The sequence below is a fragment of the Vombatus ursinus genome, unplaced genomic scaffold (genome assembly GCF_900497805.2).
Source record: "Vombatus ursinus unplaced genomic scaffold, bare-nosed wombat genome assembly UNPS02014813.1, whole genome shotgun sequence".
Taxonomy (NCBI): Eukaryota; Metazoa; Chordata; class Mammalia; order Diprotodontia; family Vombatidae; genus Vombatus; species Vombatus ursinus.
The window spans coordinates 28,417,833-28,430,855 of record NW_020954591.1 but is presented as its reverse complement, the minus strand read 5'-3'; the positions used below and the strand labels follow the sequence as shown (position 1 = coordinate 28,430,855).

The window sequence follows — 13,023 nt, the reverse complement described above, 5'->3', positions numbered from 1 at the left end:
GACTTAGTGTTATAATTAAAATATTTAATCTATTTAGAGAAGTACTTTTAGATTCATAAGGTCACACTATTTTTTCTCCTTTTACATCAGTGTCAATCCTAGGAGAATAAAAATATAACTATGCAAAATAAATCAACAGGTTAAGCTTGTCTGACAATGTATCCTTCATCCCACATCTGTAGTTTACAACCTCTCCACTGAGAGGAGGCAGGCCTGTTTTGTCAACAGTTCACTGCAGTCTCTATTGGTCACTGCATTTTTTGGAGTTCTAATGAGTTTAAATGTTGTTTCCCTTTACACTGTTGTGGTCATTGTATAAATTGTTCTTCTGTTTCCACTTACTTTACATTGTATCAGTTCGTACAAATCCTCTTAAGTTTCCCTTAATTCTTCATATATATGTTCTTGCAGCACAGTCATCCATTATATTCTTCTGTCACCATTTATTCAGCAATTTCCCAATTGATGGGCACCTACTTTAAGACAGAATGTTAATGGGGGAAAAGGAGAATATTAGGAAAGACAGGACATGATATAACTATTGGCAGTTTGTATTCAAGCCTATGAATGTGATGTTGGTTTTAGTTTTTAAAAAGCGTAGTCATTTGCCAAGGTTACATTCTTAATTTGCTTAGCTAACCTTTTTTTTTTTTTTTCTATAGAGAGTGCAAAGATAACTTCTAACCAGGAATGTGCTGGTAAATGTTTTCACAACTGACTCTCTGGAAAAAAAAAAGTATGCAGGACATATTTTTAAGTTTAATTTGCATTATTAACATTTTCTCCCTCACTTTTCTTTGAAGCAATCAGGGTTAAGTGATTTGCCCAGGGTCACACAGCTAATAAAAAATGTCTGAGGCCAGGTTTGAACTCAGGTCCTCCTGACTCCAGGGCTGATGCTCTATCTACTGCACTATCCACTATCTAACTGCCCCCTATCACTTTTTGAAGCCTAGATAATCAACAAAACAATAAATGAAGCTCTGATTTGTAGCATTTGCTGATTTCTGAGGTGCAAATATTCACACTGAAAATTTAACAATCTTGTTTGAGTTGGCCTGAGCAGACGCCTTCTTCCAGCCCAGCACATGGGAATTCTAGGAAATTTTGAACCAGTGGAGTCTAAAAACTAATATCGCTTTACTTCAGGATAAATGCACTGGTAGGTTGTTGAGTCAAGGAATTTCACAGATACTAAGCAGTCTTGGTCTTTCCAGGTGGATGGTTCCTGGGCCAAATGGGAACCTTATGGCCCCTGCTCGCGGACCTGTGGTGGAGGTGTGCAGTTGGCCCGACGGGAGTGTAGCAACCCTGCACCTGCCAATGGGGGCAAATATTGTGAGGGAGTGAGAGTCAAATATCGATCCTGTAACCTGGAGACATGCCCCAGCTCAGGTACTGAGGAGCCGGGATATCCTGTCTTGGGAAGGTGGGAGTTGGGTCTGGATGCTCATCCTCTAAAACATTAAAACCAAAGCATTAAAATGACTCTATCCAAGATGTCGACCCTACAATTGGCAATGCTCAAAGGGTTCTTCTGATATCCCTTCTCCTGCCTCTGGGAAGAGGGCTTCTATACTGAGCATGAAGGGTCTCCGGCCTACTTAAATTTTAAAAAATGATGTCTTTTATTTTTCACCCCCTTCATTCGCAAATCTGTCCCTCTCCCTCCGCTACATAGTGAGTCACCAAATCTGGCCTACTTTTAAAAGTTCTGTGGAGGGCAATGCCAGAACCTCTCTTAGTTAAGGGCACTAAGGTTTCCATATTCTTGTAGTAGAAGAGAGACTGTTGGAAAGGACCACCACATTGGATGTGAAGATGGAAATTCTAGCGGCATCTGGACCTGGAGAATTAGGAAGAGTGACCCTGGGGAATCTAATTCATCTCTTTCCCAAATATTTTTGGGTTAGTTTATATCAGTTCTCTTAGACTCGGTTTTAGTTTTCTGTCAAATGGGGGAGAATGATAGGGAAGGCTGAATGCAAAGAATGAATTTCCCACGGCTAAAAATCCCCTAGGAGTCTCGGCCTGCCCTCCTATCCCATCCAGACCTCTTTCTGAGACTCCTGCATTTGCTTCCCCCACCCTAGTCTCTGGCAAGAGCTTCCGGGAGGAGCAGTGTGAGGCTTTCAATGGCTACAACCATAGCACCAATCGGCTCACCCTCACCATGGCCTGGGTGCCCAAGTACTCGGGCATCTCGCCTCGGGACAAATGCAAGCTCATCTGCCGAGCCAGCGGCACTGGCTACTTCTACGTGCTTGCGCCCAAGGTGAGTGGAGACTGGAGAGGGGAGATAACGACAAGGGTGGCTTTCTATAGAGAAAAGCTGAGGGGATGTGCCGGCTCATCCACGTGTCTCTCTCTCTCTCTCTTCTTCCCTCCCCATGGCGACTCCGTAGGTGGTGGATGGTACCCCGTGCACTCCGGATTCCACTTCAGTTTGTGTCCAGGGCAAATGCATCAAGGCAGGCTGTGACGGGAATTTGGGCTCCAAGAAGAAATTTGACAAATGTGGAGTGTGCGGGGGAGACAATAAGAGCTGCAAGAGGGTCACAGGACTCTTCACGAAACCCATGTGAGTTTTTTGTTGGTTTGAATATAATAAGGCTATAATCGACAATTCTAATTTAAAGTTTTTTTATTTTGTAACGAACATTTATTTTCTCTTCCTCCAAAATCCCATGGGCCCACTGGGGGAAAAATAATGGCAACAAAATCCCTGCAACAAAAATGCGTAGTCAAGCGAAAAAATAAAATCCCGTGTTGGCCATGTCCAAAAATGTATTCTGTACCCTGAGTTTATCACCTCTCTCTGTCAGGAGGTGGGTAGCATACTTCATTATCAGTCCTTTAGATTTGTGGCTGACACAGAAATCTTAGATCTTTTTAAATTGTTTGTTTTTATGATATTGTTCTCCTGGTTCTGCTCACTTTATTTTTCATCAGTTTATTCAAGTCTTGCCAGATTTCTCTGAAATCATCTCCATCCTTTCTTATGCCATATTGTTCTGTTACATTTATACATCATACTTTGTTCAGCCATTCCCCAGTTAATCCCTCTTGCTCCTCTTAGTTTTCAGTTTTTTGCCACCACAAAATGAGTTGCTATAAATATTTTGGTATCTATAACATCTTTTTCTCTTTGATTTCTTTGGGGTATAGGCCTAGTAGTGATACCACCGGGTCAACGAGTATGCAGTTTAGTAACTTTGGGGACATATTTCCAAACTGCTTTTCAAAATAGCTGTACCAATTCATCACTCTACCAAGAATGCATGAATGTGCCTGATTTCCCAAAGTCCCTCTAGTATGTGAATTTTAGGCCTGGAAAGGTAGCGGCTATTGGAGGGGGTAGTAAAGAAGAGAAGCACTTTCCCCCTCTCTCTTCCTGTACCTCAGCTGTGAATTAAGGAGCTCTAGAATGACTGAGACAGATTCCAGACCCTACCCAATACCCCAAGCCATAACAATAATAATAGCAGCATTTGTATAGCACTTTAAAATTTACAAAGCGTTCATTTGAACCTCATGATGGCCCTGTGAGATAGGTGCTATTATCATGCCCATTTTATGGATAAGGAAACTGAAAGAGGTTAAAGCACTCGACCAGGTTAAACAGCTAGCAAAGTCTGAGGCAAGTTATGGACTCAAGTCTTCTGGATTCCATGTCGAGCGTTCTGTATACATACTTTGCCACCTCGCTGCCTAGCACGTAGTGCTTCCCTTATCCCCAAATCTCTGACGTAAATTTCACAAGTATTTATTGAATGCCTACTATTTGCAAGGTACTATTGTGGGTGCTTCATGTGATTAAAAAACAAACAAAAACCAAACAAGGCACATTGGGAGATAAGGTGAGCACACAGGTGACATAGGACAGAGGGTGTGTCCTCTTATAAAGGCTCCGGTCTTTCTCCTAGGCTTCTTGACATTTCTTCAGGTTTGGGGGAAGGTTTGATGTAAGAGAGTGGATATGAATTGGAAGAGTAGCTTTGGAATAGGGACCAATGAGTGATGTGGATTTTCATTGCCTAGAAAACTGTGACTTGAATCCCTGGTTTCCTCTAAGATCTTGGACGTATGGAGCCTGTTGACTCCAGTTCTCTGGGGCAGAGGTTCCCAAGCTTATTCGGCCTACCTACCCCTTTTCAAAAAAAAAATTACTCAGTGCCCCCCTGAAAATCTACTTTCTTTAACCCTTTAATGGTTTTTTAAAAATTTGCATAATTTCACAAACATATAAAATATATTTTAAAAAAAATGATACATCTTAAATTTAATAATTTATTGTAGATTTGTGGGGTTTTTCTGCATTGAAATTTTGATGATGCAATATTGCATCATGTAACCATAGAGTATCATATTGTAAACAAGTCATTACATACACATTCCTGCTGATGTATGCTGGACTTCCCACAATGTACAACTTGCTCTCCTGCCAACACTTGCTTGTTAAGACCTGTTGGTGGACTTGACCATTGATAGGATATAATGTGCATTTTGTGTGTTTATTTGGAAAATCTTGTAATCACTATGACTTTAACTCTGTTATACAACAGATGAAACATGTATGAACAGTTTTTCAAAATTTTCTTCTCTTCTTTCCTTATGCTTCTATTACCTTCTTATTTTTATTCAACACCCCCCAATTGCACCCAAGGCTACTAACACCCCCTGGATCATTTCTGTACTTCCCTAGGGGGTGGTATCACTCACTTTGAGAACCTCTAGAGTCTAGAGGGCCTGCCTTCTGTGTTCAAGTGAATACACTAATGCCAAGAACAGTTACTTATCTCAAGTTCAAGTCTGGGAAAAAGTCTGTTCTTTGACAGTCTCTCCCCTTTTGCTATCAAACTCTGTTTTTGTTTTTGTTTTCTGTTTTTTGACAAGGGGAGGGACACAAAGGTTGACAAGGAATACATTGACACTGAGAACTTAGGTCTTGGAGGGCTACCCCTGGCTGAGTCTCTCTGAGAGGTGACTCAATTGCCCTTCGGACTGAGCCCTCTCTGTGTGCAGACTTGAAGTGAGAGGACATTTGGTTGCTGTATTCAGGAAGCTAACAGGGCCAAACCATATATGTAGCAAGCAATACACAAACAAGAACCATAGGGAGTTACATAGACTGACCTGCATGGAAATTATCCATCTCAAGGATGGTCTCTGGCATGATTTAGCCATGAGAAATTCTGCCTGTGAATCATCTTCCCTAGTTGATACTTGGTTCTGCAACTACAAATGCCTTTTAGTCTTAGACTAACCAAGCCACAGTCAAGAAGGTAAATCCAGGGTTGCAGAAACAACAATATCCAAACCAACTGATCCCCCCCGCCCCACAACAAAAACTGTAAGTCAAAACAAATGGAAAATTAATATTTAATTATCCAAAATTCTGTGTAATGCAAGCTTCAGATCATCAGCATAGATATGAAGAGGTGATAGTAATGAATGCTGGGGTGTGATTGTTGCAATGACTGGTCAGTTTAGGACTGGTTAGTTTGGGAAGGCTGTAGGGTTAGGGATGCTTCCAACCTAGCTATCTTTACAAAGAGGCAAGTGATCATAGGAATAGGGCAGCTAGGTGGCATAGTGGATAAAGCTCTGGGTCTTGAAATCAGGAAGACTCATTCTCCTGAGTTCAAATCCAGCCTCAGATATTTACTAGTTATGTGACCTGGGCAAGTCACTTAACCCTGTTTGTCTCAGCTTCCTAATCTGTAAAATTAGCTGGAGAAGGAAATGGCAAAGCACTCCAATGTCTCTGCAAAAAAAACCCCAAATTGGGTCAGAAGAGCTGGACATAACTGAAACAACTGAACAACAACAACAACAACAAAAAATCATAGGAATAGGTGAATGTGGATTGGGTCCATGCTTTTTTTTATACCAATGCATGATGGGACCTTCTCTGCAACTTACAGTTTTAGATAGGTGCCTAGAGCATTTCAAGATTAAGTGACTTGATCAGAATTACACAGACAAGTAATGTCAGAAGTGGGATTTGAACCCAGGTCTTCTTTACTTTGAGACCCACTTTCTATCCACCATGCCATGCTGCCTCAATTTAGGGATATCATAATACCAGGTACAGAGCTGGTGCTTAATAAATGCTTGTCAATTCATTTGTAACATCATTTACATAAATGACCCTTTAAGATTTGCAAATTACACATTATCACATTTGATTCTTACAACAACCCTATGAGGTAGGTAGTGCAAATATTATTATCTCAGTTACAGATGAAGGAATTGAGGCTCAGAAAGGCTGGAGGACTTGTTCATAGTCACACAGCTAAGAAGTAATCTCTGAGCTCCAAATCCTATATTCCAAAGTGTTGGAGCTAGATTTTGAACTCAGGTCTCCTGACTCAAAGTTCAAGGTTCTTTTTACTATATCCTGAATAATTTTTTTCTTTTGTTGAGACTTATGATATCATTGGTATGGAGCAAAGCCTCTGTTTAAAATTGCCTCCACCAATGCAGATCAGCAATTTATGTCTTATCTGCAATTTATAGTCTTAGAGTTGCCAGGGGGCCCGCCATATATAATGTGTCAGAGATGGAAGCTGATCCCAGATTTTCCTGACTTCATCATATCATGCAGCCTTTGGTCATGAACAAAGCTTAATTTAAATGAGAATTATCCAAAATTGGAAATGTCTACTATAGGCTGTTAGGTTTCCCTTTAATGGAGCTCTTTAAGAAAAGGCTTGATTACCTATTGGGTACAGTGTTCTAGTATAGGATGGACTGGATGGGCTCTGAGGTCAAGTCTGTGAAGTGGTCTGAATTTTTTCTTCAGAATTGACCTGAATTAAACAGAAGTTGGACAAACCAGTTGTCAGGTGGATTACAGTGGGGATTCCTTCCATGTATGGGTTGGATTAGACTGCTTCTGAGGCTCCCTCCAACTGTTAAATTGAGTGATTCTGTGAACCCTGACCCTATCAAAGCTTATCTCTAACTCCTGTTCTTTCTCTATCTCTCTCTTTTTTTTTCTCACACAGGCATGGCTATAACTTTGTGGTGGCTATTCCAGCAGGAGCCTCAAGCATTGACATCCGCCAGCGGGGTTACCAAGGCTTGATCAGTGATGACAACTACTTGGCCCTGAAGAATGGGCAAGGCAAGTACCTGCTCAATGGGCACTTTGTGGTGTCTGCTGTGGAACGGGACCTAATGGTGAAGGGCAGCCTGGTCCGTTACAGCGGGACCAGCACAGCAGTAGAGAGGTTGCAGGCATCAAGGCCCATCCTGGAACCTTTAACTGTGGAGGTACTCTCTGTTGGCAAGATGACCCCACCTCGCATCCGATACTCTTTCTATCTACCCAAGGAACCCCGGGAGGACAAGTCTGCCTATCGCAAGGACAACCGGGGATTTTCTGTGCTCAACAACAGCGTCCTCAGTCTCTCTAACCAGGTGGAACAACAGGATAACAGGCCTTCAGCTCGTTGGGTGGTGGGCAGCTGGGGGAGCTGCTCTGTAAGCTGCGGGAGTGGACTGCAGAAACGTGTGGTGGATTGCCGGGGCTCCCCAGGACATCTTGCTGCTTCTGCCTGTGACACGGTCCAGAGGCCAACAGAGACAAGGCCCTGTGGGGAGCCCTGTCCAACTTGGGAGACAGGTGCCTGGTCTCCCTGCTCCAAGAGCTGTGGCCGGGGATTTAAGAGACGACCACTGAGGTGTCTAGGCCATGGGGGACGGCTGCTGGCCAGAGACCAATGCAACCTTCGTCGGAAACCCCAGGAGTTGGATTTCTGCACCCTGAGACCATGTTGAATCAGGCTCTTTCTGCCACCCCCTCACTCTCCCCACCCTCACATTAGGGCCATCAGCATTCTGGTCAGCTGGCACGGTGGGCACTGGCCAGGGGGGTCACCTCAGGACCCAGCTCACATCCAGGAGCTAAGGACTATTGAACAGGGGTGAGAGGTTTTCCTCACCCTCCCTCACTTGAGCAGAGTGGTACTAAACTCACAGTCTACCTCGTGCCAGGCTCCTCCAGTGCCCAGGTGCGGGGGGGATAGGTGGGAGAACCTGAGAGAAGAGCATACTGGGCTTGGAAGGATTGGAGCCCAGTTTAAAAAGAGACCTGGAGAATGGGCATCTCCAGGGCAGAACTTCAGGTACTGTGGCACTCCCTCAAAGGAGGCCGCAGGCTGCGGGAAGAGCCAAGGCTGGCAGCCTGGCACCCTCAGGGGGCCCTGAGGGCTCTTGCACCATCTCTGAACAATGCAGGTTTTCACGGTGCTTGCAACCCACTTCCCTTTTCTTTTCTGACTGGTAATGGGAAAAAAAACCAAAAAAACAAAAACCCTAACCCAACAAACTCAAAACTTTGCAGGATAAGGAGACCTTAAGGGAAAGGGGGAAATAATTAGATACCATAATGGTGAGGTCATTTTCATCATGGGGGGATGGGGATATAGAGGGAGTCTTCAGGGAATCTCCCAACTTTCCTTACTCCTTCATGGTCCCCCAAAACATTCCCCTCCTCTCAAACCCTCCGGGTTTATAAAGTATTGTATTCATTTGGAGCTGTGGGTGGGGTGTGGAAGTCATCTTTGAGGAATAACCTCTATAGCTTTGTAGGGATGAAAAGTCCTTTGTGTTGAGAATAGCATGAGAATATGGAAGTTGAGAAAGTCTAGATCCTCATGAAAGAGGGATTGGGCTGAAAAAAGAAAATCAGCTTCAGGATCCTGGAAATTGTACCAGAGCCAATGGCCAGTGGAAGGAAACCTAAGGGGTAAATTCCAGACAGGAAGCTGCTGTCACTGGGGTTGGAGGCTGGCCTATATGTATCTCCGGGATCTCTTTGCTTTAAGATTCTTCTGGGTCTCACCCAGAAAAGGTGCTATTCCCCCAGAGTGAATGGCCCTTTCTCTCCAGAGGGGCCCACAAAGGGTACCTAGCTTCACCTTCTCTGTTAGCCCAAACTGCCCTCAGCGTGACCATAGCTTCATATCCCTGGAGACGGTGATGCCTCAGAGGACGGATGGTGTGGCCCACTGGTCAGAACCAGAGAGCGCTTAGGGCAAGGTGCTGAGCATTGAGGTGCTTTCCCTGATATCAAGACTGCTGTGTGGCCTTTGGTATGTTTATTTGCCTCCCTGGACCTCAGTTTCCCCACCTGTTAAATGGGGTTAATTCTACCTCAGGTTTTGCTTTCTGGGTACCCCTATTCTCCTTTCTTCCACCTCCTTACCACACACTAGGCAGTGGTGACCCTACTATCCCGGAGCTGAGTGCCCTTCTCAGAAGGTCATGCTGTATGGACCATGAAGATGAGTGGATGTCTTTGGGGGAAATGTCAGAACCTTTCACCAGGCAGGCCTCCCAGTTTTGAGACAGGATCCCTCCCTAACCCCAATCCAGGTTTCCTTAGAGGATAATATCATGAAGCTTGTAGTTTCACCCATGATAGAATTTCAGAGTTGACAGATCCCTGAGAAGCCATCTAGTCCAATCTGAACCCACAACATGAATTCCCCTGACTTTTTTTTTTTAATTAAGAATGTTTGTAGCCTTGAGGGAAGGCATTTCAGCTGAATTCAGAGTCTACAAATCAGATGGCTCAGGTGACCTATGCCGGGGAAATAGAAACTATGCTTATATTCCATGGTTCCCCGGGCCCTAAAGAGACTTGGCTGACTGTGGGTTAGAGAGAAGACTGTGGTGTTAGGGATGGAAGCTTATTCCTAACTACATAGCATTCTCCTACAGAATAAAGTCATCCCAGTACAAGTTATAGGGTCTCCTATGTCTGATTGCTCAGTGATGAGCTCCTTAGAGTTGAGATCCAGATCCAAGTAGTGGGGTTCCCCAAATGGGATTAAAGAAGGTGGGGTTCCTAGGGAGAGGATTTTGATTCCTCCAACCAATCAATCAACCACTAAATGAACTCCTCCCCTCTAGCCTCTCCTTAGGGCTTGAACTGAAGGGTAGAATTCCTTTAGGAGGGGAAAAATATCCATGACCGATTGGGTGATGAAAAGTAGAGACCTTTAATGGGGACAAGGAGTACAAGAACTGAGATGGAGACTTAAATGACAGAGCAGGACACTTCATTCTTAGTGCATCTCACTAGGAGTCAGGGGTGGAGTGGGTGCTGTGAAGAAGAGGCAGGGGCATGGATGAGGCTTTCACCAGGGTGACTGACCTCTTAGAAGGAGAATCCTTACTATCTTTCACTTCATGTGGGTCTTTAAGGAGGAACATACTTTCTTGTTCCTGACACAAACCAGATCCAGAAGTTTTTTTTCCCTAGTTGTTGGTATTTTTTCTTCTTTCTTACTAAAAAAAATATGACCAAGGTAGCTTATTTAGAAGTTGCCCTTGACTATGAACATTCCACTAATCAAACTATGTCTTCCAGGACTGAGCAGAGATTGAACTTGAGACAGATTTTTGGAGATCAGGTCTAGGAGGGCCCCTCAAAAAGCCAAGTTTTTTTCCATTGGTTTGGAGACAAATAGGAATTGGGTTTAGCTCGGTCTCATCCCTTTTCTCCTTCCTGTGCACTGACTGTAGGAGCCTTACCCTAGCACTCACCTTACTGACCTTGTGCTGTGGGACAGGGTGGAGGTTGCAAGGGGGCATCCTAAGGGGCTGTTTGTGTTCCTCCACCTGATGACCGGCTCCCCCAAAATACCGGAACTTGTTACTGTCACTTGTGGAATTTGTTTTTGTTTTTGTTCCCTTTGGGGGGGGGTGGGGTATGTGTGTGTGTTTGTGTGTGTGGTAAGTTTGCTTTGTTTACGCCCTGCGTACTGCAGAAGGACAGCAGAGCCTAGGTACTGGCTGGGCTATGTATACTGTGTATACCTGGGAGTTGGCTAATGAATTGTGAACAGCCACTCCTAATAAAGTTGTAAGGATTTAAAATCTTTGCCCGGTCTCACTGTTTTTATCTCTTCATTAGACATTTCCCAAAGCTGAATGAAGGATCTATTCAGTTGGGAGAATATGTTGATGTTCTAATTTAGTTCTAGTATAGCATATTTTAAAAAATCAATCAGTCAATAAGCATTTATGAAGTACCTACTATGCGCTAGGCTAAAAGTGCCAGGGCTACAAAAAAAGGAAAAATAGTCTCTATTGTCAAGACCTCATGGTCTAATAGGGAAGACAGCATGCAAAGAACTATGCAACAAAACTGTACAAAAATGCACAAAAAACTATGCATGACTATGGACAGGATAAATTGGAGGTAATCAGTAGAAGGCAAGGCACTAGTACGTTAAGAGGGGTTAGGAAAAATATATAGATTCTATTCTGGTTCATACTGGTTAACTAGGTGACTCTGAAAAACAAAACAACCAAGAAAACCCTTTGATTCAGCAAAAAAAAACAAACAACATTTATATAAAAACATGTACGTGTGTGTATATATGCATGTGTACATATGCACATATACCTTGTTTGTATATATGTATGTGTATATGTTATATATTCGTTTATTTTAAGGAGTTACCATGATGAAAAATTTCATCACCCATAGCTAACTTATGGATGAGCCTTTTGTACTCAGCTAAGCCAGTCTCCAGATAGCAGAAAAGGTCTATTGCTGCAGTGGTTACTATCAGGTGGTGGCAGAAGCTGCTAGAGCTTCCTTTTACATAGCCTTTGGAAACTCAAGGTCATTCCCACACCGAAATAAAGTATCTGAAAAGACATCTCTGGGAAGTTCAACAGGCAAATGTAGTAATTTGTTTTAAAATCACAGTTTGGGCTCCAATTCCTGCTCCTAAACTCCAGCATCTGAGGGCTCAGGCTCATTTTCTTATTCCTAGCCATCAGACACAAGAGACCAGGGTTTCTTTGGCCTTTTGTGAGAGGGAGCCTTCAAAAACAGAGGCTATAAGGTCCTTCATCGATGTAGTCATAGTACTGTGGGCCTGATGGCCGTATGTACTGCTCTGACCGTGGCCATTTACTAGGCCAGCTAGGTGATGTTGTGGGGTGTGCCAAACTCAGGGTGATGTAGACCCGAGTTGGAATACTGTCGCAGACTTTTAATAGGTCTTTGGCCCTGGATGAGTGACTTAACTTCTACACTGATTCCTTGTCTGTTAAATGGGAATAAGAAGCACTTACCTCACAGAGTCATTGTGAGGATGAAATAAGATCATCTATGTAAAATGCTTTGTAAACTTTAAAAGTGCTATGTATGTTAGCTATTATTAACACACATAGTTAATGTTATATATTAATTATATAAAATCAACAGTTTAATATTATATTAAATAATATAATTTAATATTATTAAATATTAATAACATTTAATTAAGTTGCTAATAATTATATTATAATTTAGGTTTTGCCAAAGTAATAGCCTTTGTCATTCCATGTACCCTGATTTTTTTTTTTTAGGGGGGAGGGTGCTTTGGAAAATATCACCGTAGTAACTGGATAATCCTAGGCCTGGAAAGAGATCTTGAGGTTTTTGAGTAGATCATCTCCATGCCTCCAGGCAGGATAATACTCAGACCATCTCAAACAGATGAGAAGGCCTTGTTTTGAAATCACTCCAGGAGCAGAGAGAAGTTTCCTAATCATGGCTGGATCTTGGAAGGAGGCAGGAACAATTTGCTCTGTAATTCATACTCCAGTGGGGGATGCTTCCTTTGCCCCAGGAGAGATGTAGATTTGGTGATTGCAAAAAAGGCTTTTTTTTTTCCTCCCTCGATAGTGCTCTTGTGGCCAAGTCAAGTCCTGGCAACATGCTTAGCAGCCTGAGTTGGCACGCCAATCTGCAATGTGTGTGACCCCGAATAGTCTCTCCATTTCTTGTTGGCTCCTCCCCAGTTCTTGCTGAATGAGTCAGCCACAGTGCTTCAAGTCCCACCAACAAGCGCTAGAAGAGCAAAGCGTCTTCCTTTTGGCCTCTTTGGAGACTCCCCCATGAGCCAATGGCAGCAAAAAATAGTTTCAAACAAGATCTTCTAACTTTCCAAAGCACGTGACTGCAAGAGAATCAAATTATGTTGCAAACCCAGTTGCAGTGCCAAT

At 43.2% G+C, this 13,023-nt stretch overlaps 1 protein-coding gene across 1 annotated transcript in view; it reads left to right on the top strand.

Moving 5' to 3' along the window:
• Positions 1-10,901, top strand: part of ADAMTS15 (ADAM metallopeptidase with thrombospondin type 1 motif 15) — a 37,859-nt gene extending 26,958 nt beyond the window's left edge. The window contains exons 5-8 of the mRNA XM_027835268.1: positions 1,218-1,395; positions 2,094-2,275; positions 2,406-2,581; positions 7,014-10,901. Coding sequence (XP_027691069.1) covers positions 1,218-1,395; positions 2,094-2,275; positions 2,406-2,581; positions 7,014-7,788 — 1,311 coding nt within the window. The 3' untranslated portion in view covers positions 7,789-10,901. The remainder of the gene's footprint in view (positions 1-1,217; positions 1,396-2,093; positions 2,276-2,405; positions 2,582-7,013) is intronic.
• The last annotated feature ends 2,122 nt before the right edge of the window (positions 10,902-13,023 follow it).